The sequence below is a fragment of the Helianthus annuus genome, chromosome 17 (genome assembly GCF_002127325.2).
Source record: "Helianthus annuus cultivar XRQ/B chromosome 17, HanXRQr2.0-SUNRISE, whole genome shotgun sequence".
Taxonomy (NCBI): domain Eukaryota; kingdom Viridiplantae; phylum Streptophyta; class Magnoliopsida; order Asterales; family Asteraceae; genus Helianthus; species Helianthus annuus.
This window is the reverse complement of record NC_035449.2, coordinates 179,872,041-179,884,066: the sequence shown is the minus strand read 5'-3', so window position 1 is coordinate 179,884,066 and position 12,026 is coordinate 179,872,041. Positions and strand designations below refer to the sequence as shown.

Genomic DNA, 12,026 nt, shown 5'->3' with positions numbered 1-12,026 from the left:
ATGGCTCCAAACAAAGCAAAAGTTGTGCTTGTTTCGTGGTGTGGTGGGCAAGGGTATGGAGGCAAATCCCACCACGTATCCACCACTAGGCGAGGACTTTGCCCTCCAAAACACAAAAATCATTGGGGTGAGCAAGGGCATGAGACATGTTACTTATTTTCTGAAAACTCATATATTCACTCGGTCAACACAAAGGTCAAAGGCCCCCACGCCTCTTCGCACTCCACACATGAGGGAGACGGGGCGGTATTTGGGGCATGCCCTTCCCCTCTTCGCACTTCGCACTCCGCACCATATAATCTTATAGTTTAAATTAGTTTTTAGCTATATCGAAGTCTAATTAATTCAAATTTGAGTCCCTCAATTCTTGACCAAACACGGTGTGGTTTCGTTTCATTGTTGTTGGCAGCGGTGACTTCCGCCCTCGATCGAAAATCTCAAGATTCGTCACTGCAAACCCCTATCAATTTTAGACAGTATCTCATAATATGTTTTTTTTTTCAAATACTTATATATACTTTTTTTTATATTTAACTTTTTTTTTTGTTACTTGAATCCCACAAAATATAAAGTCTGATCCCTTCTTGTTTCTAGTTTCTACATCACATGCACAACCCCACCAAAAACAGCAAACTTTTTTTTTTATTATTAAGGGTGAGACTGAATGAAGATAATCTCCACCCAATCCACTCATAGAAAGTACAAATTCCAATCCACCCCCTCTAACTTCAACTAATTACCAATTTAAACCCTCAATTTCAGAAAGTAAAAAACCACTTTAATCAAAAACTAAAAAGAAAAATCATAATGTGGGCCATCAGCTATCTCCAATTTTTCCTTATTTCCTTAAAAACTCTTTTGATGTACCGAGTTAATCCACCACCACCACTGAGTCAACTCGGTGGTTTGACTCCGAACCCACCGAGTCGATACTCGAGTTGGTTTCTTCCGAGTTCACCGAATTTTCCAAGCCGAGGTGGTTATGAGCGGACGAGTATGCCACCCGAGCATCAAACACCCATCCTCTTCCACCACTCGGTAACCATCACCACCCGCGAACAAAGCCAACAACATACTCGCTTGCTTAAACGCGTTCGAGCCAAGATGAACCGCTTCAAACCCGGCCGAGTCAAGCCGAGTCTTCCACTGAGTCAACGTTTCATGCCTTTCAACTCGGTCCACACCTTCACATGCAACCACGTTACAGATCTGTTTCCCCAAATACACCTCTGACATAAACCTATCCTCACTGCTCACCGGCGATACACCACCGCCGTTAACTCCAACGTCAACTCCGCCGTTAACTGCGGCACCACCGCCAACACCACCATCGCCGCCACCGCTGCTTTCAAGCGAGTCAAACAAAGTGGAATAATAATGTAACGACTCAGTAAACCGTTCCAGAAAACTCGTTCCATTGTGATTCGCCTCCTGCTCCACCACCGTGAGAATCTCCGGCGACATTTGTTTCACCGCCGATAACACTTTATCAATAGCACCAGGTCTAGCTAACAACTGATGAAGTTCAAAAACCGAATTAACCGCCAAAACTTCGTCGTTTCGTAGATCGAACATAGAAGGTTCCAGATCTGCTAAACTTCCGGCGATGAAACCTCTAAATTCAAACTCAACATGAATCGTATCAGCTAACTGAGCTAATTTCCAACCGACTTCCTGCAAATAATCAGTATTATCACCTGACGGAGGTCCGATTCCGGTTAACCGGAACGTCGGAGGACCACCGGGACGTAACGCGAGCGCCTGCATCAACGCCGGCCACTGCATACCTTGTTTCATACCGAAATCAATCACATGAACTTTCTTCTTACCTGCAAACGCTTCCAAAATCGCTTGATTCGCTGTGAAATGAGCGAATTTAAGGTACGGACAGGTCTCGTAGAAGTGCATCTGGAGTAGATCTGAAAACGCCGGTGGATCGTGCGGCGGTTGCGGTGATAACCGGTAGATTTTTCGCGCTAGAGCTTCGGCGAAACACGTGGCGACTTTCCTCATCGCTCCGGCTTGAGAAACCGCTAACAGTCCAGCTTGTTTCACTAGACTTTCAGCTAACTGATAATTCTCCTGTTGTATGGCTTCAGCACACGCCATTAACGTGTGCACTAATCGAATTCCGTTCTCCTGTGAGTCCACAATCACCACCTGATTGTTGCTGTTGTTGTTCTGGATGCTAGGGTTAGGGTTTGCAGAACCGGTAATGGTTGAAGATGAAGACGAAGAACTGCAATTAGGTTTAACTTTCTTCGCCGGAGGATAAATCATAGCTTGTAGATCAGAATCATTAACAAACGAATCATCAATGATAACAGGTTCAGGTGAAGGATTAAGCTCACAGATCATAGATTCAAGCCAGGAGTGCAAATCAGAAGGATTATAATGCACAGAATCAGAAGCAATCTGAGATAATCCATCATCATTACCAAAAACACCTTCCAGGTGCTCAATTTTTTGAGCAACATCAACCATATCAGCTGATTTCACTTTGTAACCTAGCACCGCCAACAGCTCATCAACGCCGGCATCTTCTTCATTCCACATGTTGTTGTTCTTGCCTTTTTCGGTGACGTCAGCGGCGGTGGCGGAGGAACTGCCGGCGGCGGAGGTGGCGGCGGTGACGGCGGTGTGATTTCGTTTCATTGTGGTTGGGAAATGGGGGTTAAGAGTGAGAATTGGTGGAGAATTTGAGCATTTGAGGGGATTGGGTGAGGGTTATGAGCAGAGCAGAGGTTTGCAGGGGAAAAGGTGAAGGTGATAGGTGGGAAGTATCAAAAATCAAAATAGTACACAAATGCAACTGCTGCGTGTGTGTGTGTGTGAGAGAGAAAGGTGAGAGAGAGAGTGAAGGCTCGAGCTACGAGGAAGAAACAGGCGGACAACACAACACGGCCCTTCAAATTTATTATATGTGTATAGACTCACACATATTTTATATAAGTTTTTTTTATAATAGGAACTCAATATCATTTTAAACACTAACATAATGTTATATGCATGGGGTGTAAACGAGTCAGGTTGAGCCCAGGCCTGACTAGGCTCAAGTTTGGCTTGTCATTTTTCTATAAAGCAGGGGCGGACCTAGCTTTATAATAAGGATAGTTCTCGTTACCCTTGACGCTTCGGTGGTAATGTAAATTTTTAGAAAAAATTAATGTTTTATCGATTTCGTTACCTTGTTTTTTCGAAACGTTGCCCCTGTAACGATTTCCTAGACCCGTCACTGCTATAAAGCTCGAGCTTGGCTTGGTTCGAGCCTACTTATTGAGCTCGAGCTATTTTGAGAAAAAACGTCAAATGAGCTAAAAGTTTGCCTTAAGCTCGCTTTAATATCACTTAAACGAGCCAAAGCTCGGCTCGAGCTCGCATTGCCAATGTTATCATCATTATTATTATATTATATATAAAAATGAGATAGTCGGTAGGGAGCCGACTAACGATTAATCAAGATTAATCGATTTACGATTTTATATGTAATTTTTCAGTTTTATATGTATATACACATATTTTTATATGTATTTTTATAACCATACATGTTTTAACACCTTCTTCGACTCATATTTTCAAGTAGATAGGATTAATTGCCGGAATTCACCTGTTTTGGTCAAGAATCTGGCCTGAATTTGGCTGGAAACACTAGAACGCCTCTGATTTTTTGCTAATTAGGATTTGATTTGACCATTGTTGACCACCTACTGTTTAATTGGCTGATTAGATAAAAATTACTCGGTAAACCTGTGACTAGCAACTAATCGAAGGCTAGTCGGGATTTTTACAACTATGATATATGCACACATATGTGAGAGAGATATTTGAGGGTGGGACTAATTTACCTCTCGTTTGCGTTGTTTGAAAAATCTGATAAGGAAATGTTCGAAAACAAATCGGATGAGAGGAACATTGGGGCTTGTCCAAGATTTTGCCTTTGAAAATACTCTAAATTAGTGAGATCAAGTAAAACTACTGAAAGCTGAATTTAACCCGAGGTAGTTGTTAACTATCGCTAAGGTTGAACGTAGTGGGGCGCGAAGTGGGGCTATAGCGCCCACATACCGCCGCCCACACCACCCCCCTGGGCGCTATGCTCAAAAAAAAAACAAATGGCGTGATATTTTTCGCGGCGTGAGAAGGTGTTTATTTGTTCTGCATTTTCCACTTTGGTCCCTGCATTTTACACTTTGGTCCCTGCATTAAAACACTTTGGTCCCTGCATTTTACACTTTGGTCCCTGCATTTTACACTTTGGTTATGATGAGGTAGGGGCTTTATGACTACGGACTCTAGTGACATAACGCCCCATAAAGCCCCTGTGTGACGTGGCACGACACGTGTCGCATAACGCCCACAAAAGGGCTTTATGACTACACATGGCCTAAAAGATAGCTTAAAGGTTTGTTATATAATTGTTGTTTTTAGATAGGTAAAGGGTAATGAGTATGTAATATATGGTATACACATGTACCTATAAACTAAATGATAAAATATTAATAAAAAATCTTGTATGTATATGAGTTAGATTCTAATTTTAAAATCAACGGTTGGTATTGTTATAATTTGTAATCTTGTAGTTCTTAGCTTATATCCATCCACCTATGATATTTATGGAACTTGTATTTGTAATTTATACTTAGAAATTAGTGTTTATGTTTATAAATAGATATATGTCACAAAACTTGACTTGCTTACACATACGTATTTGAAGTTTATTATGTTTTGAGTATGAGTATCTAGATCAAAACATGCAATCTCTATTCATTTAGTATTTGAAGTTTATTATGTTTTGAGTGTGAGTATGTAGATCAAAACATGCAATCTCTGTTCATTTAGATATTAGATTGCTAACTTCTTTTCAAAGTGTGTTCTCTAATTTGTTCACTGTCTTAGTTATTTTTAACTTCGTTAAACGAACTGTAATGTTTAACTAAATATCAATGAAATTCGTATAAAAACTATGTTTCAACCCTTATATTAATATTAATATAAAGCTATACTATATTTTATATCATCAAGTATTATAAACTTGTTAGCATTATACTAGGTATTATAATATAATATAATAATATTTTTTATTAATAAATTTGTATCATTTCACAAAAGAATAAATAAATAAAGGAATAATGGAATTTAATAATCCCAACTTTCACCAGTTGGCCGGCAACGGACCCAACTTCAAAAATAGCCACTGGCGGTCCCAACTTTTGACATCTTGTAAACCATTGGACTCTTGCTAACACCGTCCAAGGAATGTTAGTGGTGACCGCCAGTGGTCCAATGTTTGAAGTTGGGACCACCCTCTCCTACTCTCCAGCAAGGGTCTAATGTTTTACAAAATGTCAAAAGTTTGGACCGCCAATGGTTATTTTTGAAGTTCGGTCCGTTGCCGGCCAACTGATGAAAGTTAGGATTATTAAATTCCATTATTCCATAAATAAATTGAGGTAACAAAGTAGCCTTGTCAATGTTTATATAAATTTCGTGAAGTATATAATTTCAAAAATAACGAAGATCACATATACTTTTTTTAAGAATTTTTTTTCTATTTTTTAATGTATTTTAATTCTAACTATCATCGTTAGTCTTAAAACTTCTATAAACAATTTATAATAAAAACAATTTAAAGACTTGTACCTTGAAATAGTTTATAATAAAAATAATACAAACAACGCTCATCAAATCGAAGAAATTTCTTTTGGGGCAATTCGGATACAAGAAGCAAGATGCATTGGTGAAATGGGCAAAAGTAATACAACCCGTAGCAAAAGGGGGTCTTGGTCTCGGTTCGTTAAAAGACATGAATTGTAGGCTTTTGGCGAAGTGGGCATGGTGATATAAAACGAATCGGGTAGACTTTGGAGAAAAGTTATTACGAGCATACACTTTAACTCAAGGCACGGTAATTTTCTCCCTACAAAACGCGGGAATTCGGGTGTTTGGAATAATATTATAAGGAAGGAATTGGCATTTATAGGTAATAACATATTTCTCAGCAATTTTATGAAGTGTAAAGTGGGAAATGGCGTGGATACTCAATTCTGGACGGCCTCTTGGGCACTCGACACACCATTACAATAGCTATTTCCTTCATTGTACTTGCTGGAAAGATTTAAAGGAAGTTCGGTGAAAGATAGACTAGTACATAACGGGGATGGGTCCATTTCAGGAGGTAATTGGTGCTGGTTCAGGCAACCCATTTCAGTGCAGGAGATAAGCGAATTGAAGGAAATCACAAGGTTATTGAGGCAAGCAACCGTAATTGAGTAGAGGGATACATGGCAGTGGAAACCGGCTACTACGGGCGACATCACTGTAAAATCGGTGAGGAATATTATTTCAGAAAAATCAGAAGAGGAGGCAGATCAGGTTATCTTAAATAATAAAAAGGAATAATGGAATTTAATAATCCCAACTTTCAACAGTTGGCCGACAACGGACCGAACTTCAAAAATAACCACTGGCGGTCCAAACTTTTGAAATTTTGTAAAACATTGGACCCTTGCTGGAGAGTAGGAGAGGGTGGTCCCAACTTCAAACATTGGACCACTGGCGGTCACCACTAACATCCCTTGGACGGTGTTAGCAAGGGTCCAATGTTTTACAAAATGTCAAAAGTTGGGACCGCCAGTGGCTATTTTTGAAGTTGGGTCCGTTGCCGGCCAACTGGTGAAAGTTGGGATTATTAAATTCCATTATTCCTAATAAAAAGTGGGTGCCGAGGAAAATCAACATATTCGGGTGGCGTTTACTCTTGGATCGTCTGCCGACAAAAATGGCATTGGTTAGGCGCAACATCAACATGGCTTCTACTCTTTGTCCTCTTTGTGGCGAAAGGGAAGAATTCGCGAAGCACCTATTCATCAATTGCCATGTTTGCACGACGATGTGTCATATGGTTTCGGTATGGCTTTCCATGCCTCCTATCTATGCATATTCGGTAAACGAGCTATTGCAGTTACATAACTTCATCAACGGCTCAGACTCAACTCAAGGAAAAGGATGGTATATGCAATTATCTTAATCACATGTTGGGGAATATGGAAAATGCGCAACGAAGTCGTTTTCTCAAGCAAGCAAGTAGACATATCAAGATTAATGGCAGACGTGAGGGCATCAAGTTTCTTATGGGTAAAAAATAAAGCAAAATTGTCTTCCTTAGAATGGTAGGATTGGTGTTCCTTTAATGTCATGTAATAACCCTATTGTTTCGCTTTGTAATCTTGTATACTAGCATCTTGCTACTGTTTAATAAAATCAGCCGTTCAAAAAAAAAAGCTATTTGCAATCAAATAATCATTTCTGTAAAAGAAAAACGTGTGTTAAGTTTTTTTTTTCTAGTTACTAAATAGTAAATTTGCCTAATATTCTTGAAGATTAGGCTATTGAATCATGTGATTCTATGACTATATTAATACTTCAATGTTAACATAAAACCAATTATTACTTTATAATCATGATACGGGGAAAAGTTGTTTGGTTTGTTAACTTTATAAACATATGTCATCCTAAATTTACTTGAATATTAAGAACCGATCTAACTTTTTAAATTCACACATGAAATTTGTGTCACGTATCCATTTTCACATATCTAGCTTTCACATAACTAACTTTATTTACATTTTTAACAAGTTATTTATCATATATCATTATTTTTAAAAAAAATTCAATATATCATTACGGTTTAAACAGTTAACTATGTAGATGTGTATTTTTTTTTTTTAGTTTACTTTCTTGAAAGTTACCAATCTTTTTATAAATTTTTTTTTTTTTATATGAACTGGCCGAGTTACATCAATAACGCAGGTAAGCGAGCAACAAGCTGCGCCGCTACCCCCTTCTGAATAGCAAACCCTAGCCTATTAAAGACAAACCCCTGCCCCCCTGTTGATGAGCAACTGCTGTGGACAACCTTTTGGACCCTAGTCAACAAACGGATAGCTTCTGGAGCTAGGGAGCCAAAGGTGTCAAAGGCGAAGGGGACAAATGCATGTTGGTTATCAGCACAGGCTTTAGCGTGTTTATCCACCTTTTTTGATTCCGCTTTCCTTATAGCTTGTCCTGCTACAAACCCGCTATCCCTTAAACCAGCTATCCCTTAAACCAGCTAAGGGGGAGACTCCTGTGAGATCCATAAATGTTATTTTAGAAAATGTTTTTTTATTATAATTATATTTGTATTTTATTGGTGACTAATTTATTTTATTAAATAAATTGTTGGTACTTTACTGTGAATACACTAAACAAATGGTACAACTGTACAAATACAAGGTACACCACAACATAATAGCAATATATTTTGAATGTCCATAAGAAACCTTTAACCACAAGTCTTTCAGGCCATGTGATATTTATCTCTAAGAATTAGAGGAAATAAACTTTTGACAAATATGGAATTTTTTTTACTGACAAGTTATTAATAGTAATATATTGTAGCTTTTTATTATAATTAATTTGGATAGATATATATTTAAGATTTAGTTCAATATCATGTCAAGAAATTTGGTGAATAATACAAAGAAATATTTATTTGGAAAACAGACACACTATATGTGAAGGATATGTCCGTTAAAACTATCTATAAGTATAGAACTGTAACAATCGAATATATATATACCCGATATACCGTCATAGATAACTCAATACTCGGTATACCGTCATAAATAACTCGATACCGCTACATTGCTTATCACATCACCCTATCTTATCCCCTTTTATGGCAACAAACTCCAGTACTCTACATGTTTTTTTTTGAACGGCAATTTTTTTTTATTCCATGTCGTCTATGTGACTTGAACTCAAGACTTCACTCTCCTAAAGTGTTTAAAGGTTTTGTCAACATGTTAATACACGAATTTCCCATGTATCATCCACTTGCTATTATTTATTTGAACAAGTATATACTAATTGTAAAAGCATGCGTTTCATATATATCACTCTAGTTAACATGTCCATACCAATCAATTAAACTAGTATCACATAATATGGACATATTTTTTTACTTAAAATCACAATTTACAACCTATAAATAAATTTTTTACTTAAAATCACAATTTACAATCTATAAATAAAATTAAATTTTGCTTCATCTAATAAAAAAATACTTTAATAAGATAGGCTTTGATGTATACTTATATTTTTGCAAAACTACCATGTACTCACCTTGTTGATTTTTTATCAATCTTTTTTACTCGTTTTCCAACAGTTCCATTTAGCGTCTATTAGTAAAACACAGACATGTTATTTGCATATGAGTAAACTGCTATTTTGGTCCATGTGGTTTGGTCACTTTTGTCATTTTAGTCTAAATCTTAAACTTTTTAAATCTGAGTCCCTGTGGTTTCACTTTTATTGCCATTTTAGTCCAAAAGTTAAATTTGGTCAGATTCCCCAACTTAAAACCTGATATTTTGTCTTTATCCTCAGGGGTATTTTAGTCATTAAAAAAATTATATAAAGAGTAAACTTCCGTTTTGCTCCCTGTGGTTTGGTCACTTTAACGGTTTTGCCCCAAACCTTTTAAAATAGCCATTTTACTCCCTAATCTATGAAGGCCTTCATGATTTTGCTCCCCGCCCCTAAACGTCATCCATTTTAACAGTTAGGGTTTTAAGCTGGAATTGTAAAGGGAGGGTTGGGAAAAGACATAATTTCCCCTCAGGTGTTTTGCACGTGACAGACTTTAACTGTTAAAGTGGATGACGTTTAGGGGCGGGGAGAAAAATCATGAAGGCCTTCATAGACCAGGGAGTAAAATGGCTATTTTGAAAGGTTTGGAGCAAAACCGTTAAAGTGACCAAACCACAGGGAGCAAAACGGAAGTTTACTCTTATATAAATAAAATCCCAAACACCACTGCACTCTCTCTCAACATCCTCTTTCTCTCTCTTCTCTCTCTCCTCCCTTCTCACCACCACTTCCATTTTCCCCAGTCAACACCACTTCTCTAAATAATCAAAACTCTCCCTCTCTAAAACTCCATTCTAGAGAGAGAAACACCCCAAAACAATGTCACTCGTCCAATAACCAACAAAATGAAGCCCCAAAACCCCACATTCCCTCTCGACGATCATCTTTTGTGCGACAAACATGAATCAGACTTCAATTTTGACCATGAAAGTCAAATCTCGAAGCAAAAAGATCATCTCTTCACATTTTGAGCACGATTTATCATGGGATGAAGATGAGCTTTCGTGTATTTTGTCTAAAGAGAAGAATTGTTATTTAGAAGGGGGTTTGATAGATTTGAGGAAAGAATCGGTTGATTGGATGATTAGGGTTTGTAATTGTTATGGGTTTATTGCAATGACGACTGTTTTGGCTGTCGATTATTTTGATAGGTTTTTGTTGAATGGGGGTTTTAAGAGGGGTGTAAGTATAAGTATGCCGTGGATGAATCAGCTTGTTGCGGTGGTAGGGTGGTTAGAGAGAGAAAGGGAGGGTAAAAGCTAGGGTTTTAGAGAGAGAAGGGGGAAAGAACGGGGGTGGTTTCACAAGCAGCAGCGACGGCGGAGGAGGAGGTGGTTGGGGCAGTGGTGGTGGTGATGAGACCCGGAACTGTAACATCATCTTCTCCAAAACCCCATCTCCTTGGGCTGAGCCGATGGTTATTGAAATGTGATGGTGTTCGGTGGTTAGAGAGAGAAAGAGAAGGTAAAAGCTAGGGTTTTAGAGAGAGGGGGGAAAGAACGGGGGTGGTTGTGCTCTGAAGAGGTGGTGCTTGTGGGGTGGGTGTTGATTGTGGCAGTGGTGAGAAGGGGGAGGAGGTGGCGGTGGTGGTGGTGCTATAGAGAGAGAGAGAAGAGAGAGAGTCAGGTGTGTTTAGAGAGAGAGAGAGAGAGGATGTGCAGAGCTTCCAACAGATTTCTAAATTTTGGACTATTTATTTTAAAATCAAGATTAAAATAACCAGATGTTATAAATAAAATTAAAATAACCAAAATGCCCCTGAACAAAAGACAAAATAGGCAGGTTGTAACTGTCAAAAAGGGGTTTTTAAATTTTGGACTAAAATGACAATACAAATGAAACCACAGAGACCCAGATTTAAAAAGTTTGAGATTTGGACTAAAATGACAAAAGTGACCAAACCACAAGAACCAAAATGGCAGTTTACTCTTTGCATATTCAATAGAGATTGAAATAGGGAGTTATTCACAATTCCCTCTTTTTTCTCTCTTTATACATACATAGATATATAGAGAGATAGGTGAAAAAAGGATGTGTAAATAAGATGTAGAGATGTGAAAATGGTGAAAGCCTTGAAATATATATATAGGGTTAGGGTAAAATGACAACTTATACGAGTTGTGAGAACTCGGCCTTACGAAAGGTTTTTTCAAAAAAAAAAAAAATACCAAAAATCCTAAATAAAATCAAATTTTCCAAAAAAAAAAACTATTTTTTTTCATTTACGACAGCTGTAAATGCTGTAAAAAATGATGTCATGCTTATATCATCAGCTTTTTAAAGCTGTTGTAAGGGGCCAAAAAACAACACTTCGAATTTTATTTTTTTTTTAATTTTCTTTTACAACAGTCTTTTCTAACATTTTAATCTAGGTATGTGAAAAAAATAAGGGCAAAACTCACACAAAAAGACCAAATTCTTTAAATTCTCACAACTTGTTGAGAAATATTGGGCTTATATTGAGCTTCTCTAATTCATTCAGTGGTTATTTATTTGGGCTCCTGGTTGTCTGGGCCTGTTGAGGTTGTTACTGTGCAAGATATTTGTTGCAACTTGTTGCAACTGATTGTGGGCCATATGTGATATTGTTATAAGTGCAAGGGTTGAATGTGTTTATATTGAGGGGCTCCGATCAGTTCTTCATATACTTGTGGACTAAAGTGTAACATTTATTGTTACATCATATATAAGCTCTTGTACTTGTTAGGGTTTCATTATTCCAGATTGTTCTCTTTCTCTCTTGTTACGCAGACTTGTGGATCTGACTTGTGGATCTCTGAGTTCTTCAAATTCTGGATAGCTGCTGTTGAAGATCTGTTGCAGATCAGTTTTAG

At 37.8% G+C, this 12,026-nt stretch overlaps 1 protein-coding gene across 1 annotated transcript; it reads right to left on the bottom strand.

Moving 5' to 3' along the window:
• Positions 1-623: 623 nt before the first annotated feature.
• Positions 624-2,954, bottom strand: LOC110921425 (DELLA protein GAI1). The gene has a single exon (XM_022165748.2). The coding sequence runs from the start codon at positions 2,653-2,655 to the stop codon at positions 955-957; it is 1,701 nt and encodes a 566-aa protein (XP_022021440.1). The 5' UTR covers positions 2,656-2,954; the 3' UTR covers positions 624-954.
• Positions 2,955-12,026: the final 9,072 nt, after the last annotated feature.

Bases quoted from the DNA above. Each gene is read 5' to 3' on its own strand.
- LOC110921425 (XM_022165748.2), bottom strand. From the start codon at position 2,655: ATGAAACGAAATCACACCGCCGTCACCGCCGCCACCTCCGCCGCCGGC.